The sequence below is a fragment of the Chlorocebus sabaeus genome, chromosome 2, assembly GCF_047675955.1.
Source record: "Chlorocebus sabaeus isolate Y175 chromosome 2, mChlSab1.0.hap1, whole genome shotgun sequence".
Classification (NCBI taxonomy): domain Eukaryota; kingdom Metazoa; phylum Chordata; class Mammalia; order Primates; family Cercopithecidae; genus Chlorocebus; species Chlorocebus sabaeus.
The window spans coordinates 9502600-9517737 of record NC_132905.1 but is presented as its reverse complement, the minus strand read 5'-3'; the positions used below and the strand labels follow the sequence as shown (position 1 = coordinate 9517737).

Sequence of the window (15138 nt, the reverse complement as noted above, 5' to 3'; positions counted from 1 at the left end):
GCCATTTCATCTTTTTTCCTCCCTCAATGTCTGGAGCAATAATTTGTCAAGAAAAGTTACTTGTTCAAGCAGACTTTTTTTCCTCTCTTTCTGATGCTAGAACACCCAACACAAGCCAGTTTAAACGGACAAGAATTAGGCCAGTTGTGGTGGCTCACACCTGTAATCCCAGCATTCTAGGGGGCTAAGGCGGGTGGTCAGGAGTTTGAAACCAGCCCGGCCAACATGGAGAAACCCCATCTCTACTAAAAACAAAAAACAAAAATAGCCAGGCGTGGTGGCGTGCGCCTGTAGTTCCAGCTACACGGGAGACTGAGGCAGGAGAATTGTTTGAGCCCAGAGGCGGAGGTTGCAGTGAGCTGAGATTGCGCCACCGCACTCCAGCCTTGGTGACAGAGCAAGACTCTGTCTCAAAAACAAACAAACTGACAAACAACAAACAAACAAACAAACAAAAAACCAAAACTGAAAAGAATGAAATGGCTAATACAATTGAAAAGTCTGGGGCCAGCCTCTGGATTCAGTGGGATCCAAGGTCTCAGTGGAGCTTGTCAAGATTTGTCTCCTTTTCTTGGCTGTCTTCTTCTGAACGGTGTCTACTCACTGTCACCTGGTCCCTTTGTAGTTCCAAGATAGGCTCCAGTCCCATCTCCAACCTCTTACCAACTCCACAAGAAGGTTCATTTATTCAACACATGTTACTTGTATATCTCCTCTGTATAAGGCAATATTCTAGACTCTGGGGATAGAGCAATGAACAAAGCAGTCACAAATCTTTAGCTCACTTCTGCTGATTCTCTCTTCCACAAAAATCCTAATAATGTCTCAACGAATTCCTTCTGACTGGTCTGGCATGGCTCACCAGCCCAACCCTAAAGTGAATGGGGGAGTCAGCCCCACCAGGACTGGAGGGACTGAGCTGAGTTGGAGGGAAGCTCCCCAGAGGAACGTCATCAATGCACTGTTGCAAGCAGGGTAAAGAATGGATGCTGCTAAGTAAGCAAAAACAGTAGCTGGCCACGGTGCCCACCGCCGTCAGTCAATGCTCATTGATTTGCAGCCTGGCCAGCTCTGTGGTTCTTGTACTCCATGCTCTCCTGTTCCCTCAGTCAGGCCTCTTCCAGCCCCAGTGTTCCTGACACACAACTTTCTTCCCTTTGGCTGCAGCTCCAGATGAAGATGAGTGAGCGGGCCGCCTCACTGAGCACCATGGTGCCCCTGCCTCGCAGCGCCTACTGGCAGCACATCACACGGCAGCACAGCACGGGGCAGCTCTACCGCCTGCAAGGTAAGCGTGGTGCTGCCTGTGTCCAGGGTGTGGGCCAGGCCTGGCAGTTCTGGGGAGAGGGCTCAGCTCAACTCCCAGCTGTTGCATGCCAGCTGGTCAGTGCCCTTCCTCCAAAGGTAGGACCCCCACCAAGGCCTCACAACATGAGGCACTTAATCTTTGTAGAGCCGTACTTCTCAGATATTTGCATTTATCACAGTGTCCTGGGGGAAGTCACTTAAAATGCAGATTCTTGGGTTTCATCCCCAGAGACTCTAGATCTTAAGGCACAGGATGTGGCTGAGCAATCTGCACTTTTAACAGACCGTACACAGGGTCTGGGCGAGGGGCCAGGGACCAGGCTTCAAGAAATGATGTAGCAGACTGATGAATCACAGCATCAGCATTACTTGACATCTTGCTGGAAATGCAAATTTCCATGCCCTTCCCCACACCTACTGAATCAGGAGCTCTGAGGGTGGGGCCAGGCCGTGTGTGTTTGAACAAGCCCTCCAGGTGATTCTCCCGAGACTTCAGGTCTAGGAGCCAATGTTTGACTGGATGGGGCCCTGGACTGAGGCCAGAAGCTATGGCTTCAGGTTTGCTGAATGACTTTAGGCAAATCCTAGTAAGCTCTTCTTTCAGAGGAGTGGTCTCTGAAGCATGAGACAGAATGGCCCATAGTGCAGACAACGTGAACAATTACAAATTCTATTTAAACTGGCTGGGCACGGTGGCTCACACCTGTAATCCCAGCACTCTGGGAGGCTGAGGCAGGCAGATCACCTGAGGTCAGGAGTTGTAGGCCAGCCTAGTCAACGTGGTGAAGCCCTGTCTCTACTAAAAACAAATACAAAATTTAGCTGGGCACGGTGGCATGTGCCTGTAATCCCAGCTGAGTCAGGGGAATCACTTGAACCCGGGAGGCATAGGTTGCAGTGAGCCGAATCATGCCATTGCACTCCAGCCTGGACAACAAGAACAAAACTCTGTCTGAAAAAAATTCTATTTAAACCTTCTCCTGTCCCTTCAAACATGTTTTTTTTTTTTTTTACATTTCATATTACATAAGAATATCTTATGCACATATAATTTATAAACAAGCAAACAAACCTGTGTGGAGTATACTTGCAAAAAAACCTCTTTAATGATGAGGTGCAAGATCACCAAACTCGAAATAGCAGGCACTAGACCATATGTAGTTTACATGCAGAAATTTGCTGAATGAATGAATGCAAGAATGAATGAATGACCACGGGAGACTGCAACCTCAGTCCTCCATGCCCGCTCTGAACCCTGGTCACAACAGCCTTTTTCTCAGTCTTGGCTGTTGGTCCTTTCTCCCCCCAGGCAGCTTTTCCTGTAGGCTGCGCCCATCCCTCATCCTAGTTGACTCCTGCTCACCTCCAGGTCTCACCTCCAGCGCCCCTCAGACTCCAAGGAAACCCTCCAGACTTCATTGTAGATTGCGTGGACACCTCTGATGATGCGCACTCATAAGACGCAGATGATGACCAGTGTTCATTTCATATTTATCTATGTGACCACTTGACTCATGGTCAGCTCTCCTAGGAAGCAATAGTGTCCAGGAGGGCAGGAGAGCTGCGCCTCTGTCTGTCTTTATCATTTTATCCCCCGGTGCCTTGCATGCCTTCCATTACTATTTGTTGAAAGAATGCATAATGTTAAGAAGGCACTGGGGGTATTTACATTTTAGTTTTCATGACTCTGTGCTCTGTTCACTAGCAGAGAGCATGGCACATAGCAGATGCCGAAAAAAAAAAAAAAAAAAAAAAATCCTGAGTGCCTCTGTGAGTGGCTGAGCAAATGACTGAATTAATAATTGACAAATAGGCTTACCTTCCAAGATATCTCTGCAGAGAGAATGGGTTAGATCGGGTTGCAACAATTGCCACTGATCCCCTTTAAACTTCAAAAATTTTTTGCAATATTTGAGTTATCACAGTTTTTGTTATATACATACCAGAATGTTACTCAATTTTACTCTCTTCTATTTGAATACACCTTTTTTTTTTTTTTAAAAAAAGCATATTTTACTACCTTAATACTGCTATATCCACTGGTTATACTTTCTTTGTTGTTGTGACAGGATCTGGCTCTTCGTCTAGGCTGGAGTGCAGCGGTGCGATCATGGCTCACTGCAGTCTCAACCTCCTGGGCACCAGTGATCCTCCTGCCTCAGCCTACCGAATAGCTGGGACTACAGGTGTGTGCCACCAAGCCCAGCTAATTTATTGTTTTTTGTTTTTAGTAGAGAGGGGGTCTTACTGTGTTGCACAGACTGGTCTCAAACTTCTGAGCTCAAGCAATCTTCCTGCCTCGGCCTCCCAAAGTGCTGGAATTCTAGGTATCAGCCACTGCACCCAGCTAGTTATGCTTTTTAATAGACAATAACATAAATAATAAGTATTGAAGATTTAAAATATGTTCACAGAGTACCTAAAATTATCTTGCTTATTACAAGTGGCTATTTAAACAACAAGTAAATTTTTTAAAAAAAATTTTATTCTTCTACCTATACTGCCTACCTTCCCTCTCCCCTCCTTTTCATGCCCCTTAGAAAAAGAAAATAAGATTGGGTAAAGTTAATGACTTGGTGGCCCAGTGTGCCATATGATGAAGTTACAGAGCCTTTAATTTCTTCTTGTTTTGCTGGTGATTATGGATTGTAATTCCTCTGGCCAATTCACCTACAATTGATGAATTTCAGGGTTTTTTTTTTTTTCCTGGCAAATCTGGAGGTTATGGTTGGAAATCATACAGACGCTTAGGGAGGAATTTGCCAAATCGGTTTGAGAATAATGGTCTTTTTCTCAAATTTAGTCTTCGAGAGCCACCTGCTGGTTGATTTGGGAATTACCATTTTATTACCGTTTTTGGTGGGGAAAGGGAGGTGCTGGTTTTGACACGTGCCATCCAAGACATACATAATCTGCCTTCACTGCTTCTCCCACTTCGTTTTTAAAATTTTCATAGAAATTCTCTTCTATGATTATACAGATACAAAATCAACATTGGAAGTAGGTTTATAATGAAAACTGGCTGGGCGTGGTGGCTCATGCCTGTAATCACAGCCCTTTGGGAGGTCGAGGTGGGTGGATCACCTGAGGTCAGGAGTTCAAGACCAGCCTGGCCAACGTGGTGAAACCCCACCTCTACTAAAAATACCAAAATTAGCCGGATGCAGTGGCGGACATCTGTAATTCCAGCTACTCGGAAGGCTGAGGTGGGAGAATTGCTTGAACCCAGGAAGCAGAGGTTGCAGTGAGCCAAGATCATGCCACTGTACTCCAGACTGGGTGACAAGAGTGAAACTCTGTCTCGGTAAAAAAAAAAAGAAAGAAAGAAAGAAAGAAAATTATGGAAGAAACTTACAGAAACAATCCACAAGTTTATGTTGAACACTCTTCACTGGATTCTTTTAGGAATGCATTGGATAAAATAACAGCAGTTACATCAGTAGCATTTCCCAAATTATGTTCCTTGGAAAGCTAACTCTGCTAGATCGCACCTTCCCCCTAAGAAAAGTACTGTGGTCAAACGAGTTTAGGGGAAATGCTACATGTTAAATTCTCATGGAGAGTCAGAAAACAAATCAATATTTCAGGGCTCTGAGATGTCCTGCAATAAAAGAACCTGATTAAACTTAAACCAAAGCTCTGCACATCTATTTGGACATGAAACCTCTTCTCCCTCTTGCTATATGAGCAAACATTCACAGGCCACCAGTGCAGTGCTGAAATCTCAGATTTCATCATTACGAGGGAGACAAGCCAGATTCAATGAGGTCTTTCTAAAAGCTACTCTTTCTGAGGACCTACTGTGTACCGGCTTTCCACTGAGACCTAAAATACATGATTTCATTTAGATCCCAAAACAGCTGCCTGACAGGGTATTTTATTCTCATTTGCTGTTTGGAAACTGAGAATTTGAAAGGTTACTAAGGTGTCCAAGACTACCTATCTAGTAAGTAGCAAAGATTGTAAGGTTTTTCTCTCTCATTCATCTGTCCATCCATTCTTTGTTTACTCAGTAAATGTTTATGGAGCATCTAGTGTAGGCCAAGCGCTGTGCTAGATGACAGACATATCTGGGACTCCCAGGCAGGGACGTTCCTCCCCCCTCAGAGCTTATAATCTAATGGAGAGTCACCATCCATAATCAATAGTTAATTTCAGATTTGGTATATGGAACAGTGAAAAAGAAAGTTTTTATGATAAAGAAGGTGAGGCAGAGCTGTTGGTTTTGAGAAGACACTGACAAAGGGACTTCTTGAGATGGGGTAGTCAGTGGAAGCCCCTGCATCACTGAAGACCTTAAGTCTAAAAGAGGCAGCCATACCAAGAGCCAGGGGAAGGCATTCTCCATAGAGAGGTCAGCAATGCAAAGGCCCTGAGTCACAAATTAGCTGCCTGCGTTCAAAGATCAGGAAGGAGCCAGTGTGGCTGGTGCCTAAGGGACATAAAGAGACAGCTGGGGTGGTGATCACAGGTGATCAAGACTTGCTTATCCTAAGTTTGAGGGGAAGCATTAGAGGGTCCTCCTCAGCATGGCAGTGTCAGATTTAATTGACATTTTCATTCAAGGGACTGCAAGAGAACAGGAGAGGAAGTGGGAGACTAGCCCCAAGACTGTTGCACCTGAGCGCCGGAGGGTCTGCTTCAGGACAATGCTCCTCTAACTCTCTCACCTCCTTCTCAAAGTTATCATCTCAGCAAGCTTTACCCTTAGGCCAAGGTGCTTCATTGCTCCAGGATTTTCAGAGCTCTTCGGTGGGAATTGCCTTGGAAGATAGCATCACTTGTTTCAAAACAAAAACAAGAAAAACTAGGCACCTAGATCACAGATCGGACTTAAGGTAATTTGAGGAAATCAAAGGGTGACATTGAACAGTTGTGTCACTGAACCAGGCGCCTTCCATTTAGCCTTATGTGGTTCTCCTGACAACCGTGGGAGTTGGTGAGAGTGGGACTATCCTCTCCATTTCAATGACTGAAGACATGGAGACCTTTGGAGGTTAAGGTCTTACTCCAGGCCACGTGGCTGGTGGATGTAGGCACTGGCATTAGTGCTCCGGTGCTCTGACTTCTAATCCAGGGCTATTGCCTTCATCATATGGTCTTACCTGTGGGAGGAAGTCATGCCTCCATGGGTGATTTCAAATGCAGGTTCCCTGAGACCGAAATGCCTCCAGAGGATTCATTCCAACCCATGTCATTTACATTTTGATTTTAAAGATCATCGATTCTTGGAGCAAGGGGCTACTTTGGAGAAGTTAACATTGTTTTTTTCAGTATTAATCCTACCACAGTCACAAACGTCATATGAGCAGAAGTTAAAGAGGGAAGCAATAGATTTGGATCCAAGCAAATGTGAAAGGTGTCAAAGCCGCATGTCTATAGGGTCCAGGCAGGCTATGCAGATGAGTAAACGGGACAGGTATAGGAGTGGCAGGGTCCCTGGCGGATGTCAGGGAGAGCAGGCAGTCTGCTGTCTGCCGATGGTCATGCTTAGCAGAAGGTAGGGCTAGTTTTGCCTTCCAGTTTTCCAGGAGTACAGGGAAATTGACATCTTTATGGGCAGTCAGCAGCTATTTAAATATTAATAAGCAATTCCAAATGTTTTAAAGCCTGTGGAGGCCAGAGAACAGGTCTGGGCCCAGATGTGGTCTACAGGTTATTACCAGCTTATGACTTTTGTGTGAACTGCAACAATGTAGGGAGGGTTGGGAAGCCTTTCATTCCATTTGCTGGCGTTACACTAAACACAGCATTCAAACCAGGCAGGAAAGACTCAGCCTTCAGGATAGAAGCTGTAAGCGTTTTCATTTTGACTTGACCTCAAGTGAATGTTGTCAGTCATTTCTCTGTGCAGTTGACTAAAACTTTGGATTCTGCACTAACAATATTTGTATGGTCTCTGCTCCCTGAAGGAGATTTTGATACACTGTCATAAAGATATTCCTGGATTTTTACTTATAGTACTCAAACTCATTAACACAATTTCTCTGCGTTATAGTGCGTGCATGTGTCTGTGTGTTGGAAGGAGAATAGAATGTGTGTTCAAACTGACTGGGAGTTTGGGAGAAATGATTTCTAATTATTTGGGATATATTAATATTCAAGACTTAGCTAATAATAATCACTGCTGTTATGTACTAGCAACTGTATGAGTGGATAAATCATTTTCCTTTGGTTCAGATTTGAGTCTTGCAAGTATCTGAATCCAAGATGTTCTTTTTAGCTTGTTTCTGTTTTGGTGTTGAGACCATAGTAATAGATTTAAGACTGTACAGTGGCCAGGCGCAGTGGCTCAAGCCTGTAATCCCAGCACTTTGGGAGGCCGAGGCGGGCGGATCACAAGGTCAGAAGATGGAGACCATCCTGGTGAACACGGTGAAACCCCGTCTCTACTAAAAAATACAAAAAACTAGCCGGGTGAGGTGGCGGGCGCCTGTAGTCCCAGCTACTCGGGAGGCTGAGGCAGGAGAATGGCATAAACCTGGGAGGCGGAGCTTGCAGTGAGCTGAGATCCGGCCACTGCGCTCCAGCCTGGGCGACAGAGCAAGACTCCGAATCAAAAAAAAAAAAAAAAAAAAAAAACTCTACAGCTCATGAAGCCATTTCTACTTCCTTTATTCTTCAACAGACTGTGAGGAGGGGGAACAAATGTTTTCTCCCCATTCCACAGGAGTGGAAAATGAGTCAAAGCGATGTTGTTCCTTGCCTAAGTTCATGCTTCTGGGAGGAAGATCAAACGGGACTTGAACTGAGATCAGGGCTGCTTATGATAAGATAATAGAGCATAAACTCAAGGCTTAAGGGCCACACGCCACCATAAACATTTTTGCATGGTTTAGTGTTTAAAAACAACATTGCCAGGTGCGGTGGCTCACGCTTGTAATCTCAGCACTTTGGGAGGCCAAGGCAGATCACTTGAGCCCAGGAGTTTGAGACCAGCCTAGGCAATGTGGTGAAACCCTGTCCCTACAAAAAATACAAAAATTAGTTGCATGTGGTGGCGCACACCTGTGGTCCTAGTTACTCGAGAGACTGAGGTGGGAGGATCACCTGAGCTCAAGAGGTTGCGGCTGCAGTGAGCTGAGATCACACCCCTGCACTCCAGCCCTGGCGAAAAAAATAAAAATAAAAATAAAAACAACATTTTTTTGAATGTGTGTGGGTGGGCGGACATGCTCCACTGGCTGCAGTCATTTCTTGTGCCTGCTTGGTCCACACATTTACTCACCAAGGCTGCGGAGGTTTGTTCCGAAGGCTTTGCGCTGAGTCCTGAGCTCTTCACCTAGCAGTGTGCATTTCTTTGCTTGTGGTAACCCTTGGGCAGCAGGTGGCAGTAGAACCTTTAGTTTTTGTTAAATCAGAGCAGTGTTATCTACAGGGATGGGCAAACTAGGGCTTGTGAGCCAAATCCAGTCTGCTGGCTGTTTTCATTAATAAAGCATTATTAGGATGTCCAGGCCCATTCATTACATATTAACTATGGTTGCTTTTGTGCTACAGGCAGCAGGGCTGAGTAGCGGCAATGAGACCATATGGTTTGCAAAACCTAAAATATTTAGTGTCTGGCTCTTTCTAGAAAATGCTTGACAACCCATATATTATTAATATGTCACAAAGATCTTGTGTGTTGCCTTCTTGACTTTTTAAACTCTGTTTGGTCTGAAATCTAAACCTGAAATAATAAAAGCTAAATGAATTTTAGGAAATTCTCTTTAACATTTACAAGATTAGCAAAGTGTAAGCATAAGACTGCCTTATTGCTGCTCAGGTTTCCAAAAAAGTGTTCTAGCTAAAAGTTTCCATAGTTCTGTCTCATTTCTCCTAAATGCTCTGGATGTAGGGATTGAGGCAGATGAAAAATTAAGGAAGAAAATAATTGCTAATGGACTGACCACAGCTCAACCCAGAGGCCACATGCAAATGATATGTAAATCATACAATATCTGTGATTCATTTACATATCATCGTGAGTAGCCTTTGGAAAAAATTCTGCCTTAAGTACATTTACTTATTTCTGTTATAGAGAAAATTGTTACCAGCTAATTTGATTGTGGGCTCTCTCTTGTAACTGTTGATTTTAAATTCTTTTTGGAAAAGATGTTGCCAGTCCTCTGAAGCTTCATCGAACAGAGACTTTTCCAGCCTACAGATCTGAGCACTGACAGTAACTGCCAAGAATTGTTAACACACTTGTGATGTGTCAGCCACAGATTCACCCAGGAGGTCACAGAATGACAGCAAGGGAAGTGACGACGAAGAGAAGAAGCTTAACGTCCTGGCTAATTGTGTGGTCATTGGGAAACTCTGCAATACAATAATTTTCTTTATTTTCTTTTTCTTTTTTAAATTCTTAGCGTAATTGAAACATGCTCTATAGATATTGACTCTGTGTTCCCTCTTTTACAGCTGGACAGAAAGAAGTCAATGTCACGAAATGATTTTCTATTGTAGATACCTTATCCCTTGCACTTCTCTGAATCTGTCCTTTTGTGGATTCTTGTGATTTTCCTTCCAAGTGTTTCAGTTGTATGACAGTCAGTATTGACAATAAAATGGCTTTTAATTATTTGTTGTTTGTTTATGCCCTATTCCTCAGTTATTATTACTGTGGTTCTGATTAACTACTGGAAATTATATTTGATTATATCACCAATTAGTTAAATCAGTGCTTTGACTCACTCTTATCTGTTCTGTTCAAAACTATTCTTTCAAAGAACCCGTTAGTATTGTTTACAGGGTTACAGTTTTTCTTATATGCTTTCTTCACCCTCCTACCCCCTTTTTTAAAAGCGTTTATTTTGTTCGGAGTACCTTCATAAAACATTTGAAAATAAAAGATCATTCTTCACCCATATGTTCTTTGAATTTTGGCAACACGTTTTTCTCTATCCTAGGTATTTCTGAAGGGTGTGTGGACATTTTGCATGTGAGCTTTGAGTGTATTGCGTATTGTGTTTAATATGAATTCAACCATTCACGCATTTTCTCACTCATTCATTAACGTGGTCTGTATTGAGTATCTATGGGTTTCCGGCACTGTACTGGTGTCCAGGGACGTAGAAATCAAAAGACACAGTCTTTGTTGCCAAAGACTTTAATTCCAGAAGAGTACCACAAGAAAATCAAGTTGGAAATATCATACAGTGACACCTGCTAAATGGGCCCCCGGTGGCCGTGAACTTCTAAAGAGAAGGTCAGTGCTGGATGTGAATTGAATTTTGTGAGCACCGTAAGTTAGAGTTCCTCTAAAGCTGCAGAGCAAGCAGGGATCATGCCTGCCTGTTTCACTACTCTTTGCCAGATAAAATACAGGATGCTCAATTAAATTTGAATTTCAGATAAGCAATGCATAGTTTTATAGATCTGAGTTAGCTGGGATTTCCAAGGACACTGCTGGTCAGGATGCGTTTTTTTAAGGGGTTGAGAAATATCGGTGAAAGGATTGAATTCAACTAACAATTAATTAGTAGATTAGGGATATATAAATTGTCTAGTGCTAATGGCTTCCCGGAAATGCATTTGTGTTCTCTCTGGGTTCTCTGTAGCTACTTTTTACACAATTTTAGCTGATCCTACTTCTCTCAGGGGTCTTCATTTTTGTGTTTTAAAAATTTGGTTTGCCAGGCACATTTGATAATTACCTCACTGTTCATTTTCCTGACTTTATCTGGTTCTTATTTTATTTTCTTTCTCTTCTAAGACTGTCTCCTAATAGATTCTCCATGATTCCCAGGGCCTTGGCAGCCAATGGGAGGATTAAGTTGAAGAAGTAGATAAAGGAAATGGAATTAAAGAAATAATTATAATTTTAATGAAGTTAAAATTACTGAAGCAAGCCTCAAGCTAATGAGTGTGCAAAGAAATGTTGCTGAATGTAGGTAACTATAAGTGAGAACCTCTTTTAGGATTTTTAAGAAAAGAAATGTATTGACAGAAAAGAGCATTCGATTAGGTTATGCTATCAGCTTTTATTTATTGCTGGGCACAACTCTAAGTGCTTTTGTGGTATTATCTCAATCACCACAATAGCTCCATGAGGTAAGTATAATTATCTTCATTTTACAGATGGGGAAATGGAGCCTCAAGGAGTCTAAATTATGTAATTAATATGCCCAAGATCTTTTACCTACTAAATGATAGATTCATGTTTGAACCCAGGTAATCTGATTCCTGAGTCTGCTCTGTAAATCCCTAAGGCCAGCTTCCTTAGGGGAAAGCAAACTTATTCTGTAAAGAGTTGGGGTGCAAATATTTTAGACTTTCTGGGTCATATGGTCTCTGTTGCCTTCTAGTGCAAAAGCAACCATAGACTGTTTCGTGTTTTGTTTCGTTTTTTTTTTTTTTTTTGAGATGGGTCTTGTTCTGTTACCTGGGCTGGAGGGCAGTGGTATTATCTCGGCTCACTGCAGGCTCCCTCTCCCAGGTTCAAGCAATTCTCCTGCCTCAGCCTCCTGAGTAGCTGGAATTACGGGCATGTGCCACCATGCCTAGCTAATTTATCTGTGTGTATTGTTAGTAGAGATGGGGTTTCACCGGGTTGGCCAAGCTGGTCTTGAACTCCTGACCTCAAGTGATCCACCTGTCTCGGCCTCCCAAAGTGCTGGGATTACAGGTGCGAGCCACCATGCCCAGCCTGCTTTTAATATACATAGACAGATAGACATGGCTGTTTCAATTAAACTTTATTCACAAATACAAGTGGCAGATTTGACTCAATTCTGGATCTTCTGCTCTAAAATTAAAACCTCAAATACTATTTTATATTAATTTCACAGTTTCAGGTGGAAAACATAAGAAATTTAAATACTTTAATATCTGGCCTAAAATAAGGGGAATGATAATTTGATAATTTGAAGTGATTTTGAATTTTTTCTAAATCCCTACCTCAAGTAGTGAACATAGTGTGAGAAAGTTTTTCAAAGCTCTGGTGGATTTTTACCTAATGCAAACTAAATTCTAAAGCATTCATGACAACTTGCAAATAAACTGGGATCTGGAGGCTGAACGATGATGTTTCTGTTTTAATTACATATTGGAAAAAGCAACATTTTTCTTTTGGTGGGAGGTGAGGGTGGGGGAGTAGGGAAGTAAATCTCCTATTCCTCTTTGCATCCTCAACTCTGTTAAAAATATCTTTTTTTACCCAGTTTAAGGCAGGATATTGCAGTAGTGATTAAAATGCTCTCAGGGAAGACTGCTTGAGTTTCTGAAATGTATTCATTCATTTTCCAAGTACTTATTTACCAGTATATATGGGAATGCCAGGATGTATACAGAAGTGTGTTTGCCTTCACCATGCCTGATCCACAGACTCAATTTATAAGCCAATTGCTCAGGACACAGAAAAACTAACAGGAACATACATTTGTATGAGATGACATTTTACTATTTCTTCTTTGGACAATCTTGACTTTTGAGAAAGAGAATACTTTATGAGCTAGAAATACTGTATAAACTATATTAAAGAAAATCTTTCCTTTGGTCCTGGGGGGAAAAAAAAAAACATTGATGTTCAGATTTCCATTAAGACAGCAAACTTGAAATTTCCTTTTCATATTCAGGTTTTAAATTCTGTAGATTAAATACTGGATGAAGGTAAGGTTGCCTGTCGTGTCATGAAAATCAACAGTTGGCTGATTTCATTGCAAACTCATTGGATCAATCTGTTGTGATTTGATTCAACCAAGGCAGGACCAAGTGATAATCTTTTGCCTGGATCTGCACTAAGTAAAGTACCATCACCCACACTTCCCCTCCGTAAGCTAGCAGTTCTTAAATGCTGGCAAAGACACCTATTCACTAGATCTAGGGTGGAGTCCATACATTTACATTTTCAATCGGTGTCTCTAGGTAACTCCGGTGCAGGTGGTAAATGGCATAAAATCTCATTTTAACAAAGCTGGAGGAGACAGAAATGCAGAGAGTCCCTATCAGGTAAGACTTGAGGCACCTGGAGGCAACTGGCAATGTGCTTTTATCCAAGACACCTGTGGAAAGTCAGGTGGTAGAGCCAAGCCAGTGCCTCCATGCGAGTGGGCTGCCCAAGACGCTTCCCTTGTCAGGAGATGCAGAATTCTGGGACACAGGTACAGTCGTGATTTCGTGCGTGGGTTAACACTCAGGAAGGGGAGATGTGCTGTAATTGCAGCTCCAGAAGTGGGATTCCAGGAGGCATTTTCAGCGTCGCTGCAATATTTTCTTTGTTGCTATAACAACTAATAAGGAGACTTGGTTTGACCTTCTTTGTTTCTCCGAGATGCCTGAAGTTTGAGGCCTTCCCACACTGCTCTTTTTATTAGGAAAGAGCCAGTCAGGGGCTGCTTGTGAAAACAAAGCAGAGACTGAAAAAAAAAAAAAAAAAAAAAAGGCAGGGTGAGGAAGGGAAGGAAGCAAGAATCCAGCTGCTCTAGCTCAGGCTTCGGCACTGAGCCACCAGTCAACCTGTCTTGCTTCCTTTCTCCGAGTTCTTCTATTTTTGTTACAATACCAATTTTATTATCTTTGGCCTTTGGTGAGGCTGCATTCTGTCTTCTACAGAAAAGCAGGAGTTGCTTAGGGGGATTTACAGATACTGCGGATGGGTAATGCTGGGGCTTGGCTCTGTGTCCCATCCAAATCTCTTGTCGAATTGTATAATTCCCAGTGTTGAAGGGAGGGGCCTGGCGGGAGGTGATTGAGTCATGGAGGTGGACTTCCCGCTTGCTGTTTTCGTGATGGAATTCTCACAAGAGCAGGTTGTTTGAAAGTGTCTAGGGCTTTCCCCTTCACTCTCTCACTCTTCTGCCGCCATGTGAAGAAGGTGCTTGTTTCCTCTTCACCTTCCGCCATGACTGTCAGTTTCCTGGGGCCTCCCTGTCGTGCTTCCTGTTAAGCCTGTGGAACTGTGAGTCAATTAAACCTCTTTTCTTCATAAATTACCCAGTCTCAGGTAGTTCTTTGTGGAACTGTGACAACAGACTAATACAGATAAGGCTTAGTATTTTTTTGTCTGAAAAGCCCAAGTTTACATATATAAAGGTTATATATAAAAACCTTTATATAAAAAATCAGTGGTGATTGAGTTTTATGCCTCTACAAAATAGGTTGTGAATTAACCTCAACATCTGTTGAAATGCGTCAACTGAGAAATGTCCACCTCCTTAATACAGGGCTCAAATAAGAATAATACCTGGGGATTATTTATTATTTGATACCCTCTATGATCTTAGAGGAAGTTACTGTACAGAAAATAATTATGCCTTCCTTTAACCATGAAAAAATATCATTTTTGCCTGCGTTCTCTATAAATGTGGTACCCATTGTGTAAAAATATCCCACAGTGGGGATCGATTCTTTGACCTAATGAGTCATATATTAAAATTAAATGTTTTCCATTTTCTTTTTTTTTTTTTTTTCTGGTATTGTATGCCTTTTATTTTTAGGGACACAGATAATATTGAAAACTGAAGGGTGTGTTCAAGATTAGGGATTTTCTTCCAGGTACAACATGCATCATTCATACATTCCTTGTTTCATCCAGCATTCACTGTACATCAAACATGATAGGCCCTGAGGATGCAGAGATGAATTGGGCATAGTCCCTTCCCTCAGTGAATGCATAGTCAATTAGGTCATCATATGTTTTCCATTTTCAAATGTTCTTGACAAAACGGGAACCCCTAGACCCACTAGGTTAAATAAGTTAATATGGCTAAACATGTTTTGGAATACGTAAATGTTTTGAAGGTTATTGAGTATTCCGTTTCATCCTTTTGCGAATTTTAGTAGATTAGGTCTTTCAAGGAATTAATTGGTCCAACTGATCTAGGTTATCAAATGTGTGGGTATGGA

At 42.3% G+C, this 15138-nt stretch overlaps 1 protein-coding gene across 4 annotated transcripts in view; it reads left to right on the top strand.

The window, feature by feature from the left end:
• The window catches only part of DOK5 (docking protein 5), a 167513-nt gene extending 157639 nt beyond the window's left edge, over window positions 1-9874 (top strand). For 3 of the 4 annotated variants that reach the window (XM_073005700.1, XM_008013606.3, XM_037982628.2), the window contains exons 7-8: window positions 1168-1288; window positions 9406-9874. In XM_073005700.1, the coding sequence (XP_072861801.1) occupies window positions 1168-1288; window positions 9406-9470 (186 nt within the window). In that variant the 3' untranslated portion in view covers window positions 9471-9874. Of the gene's footprint in view, window positions 1-1167; window positions 1289-3377; window positions 3495-9405 lie in introns of all 4 variants that reach the window. The other variant, XM_073005692.1, reaches the window with a different exon arrangement.
• Window positions 9875-15138: the final 5264 nt, after the last annotated feature.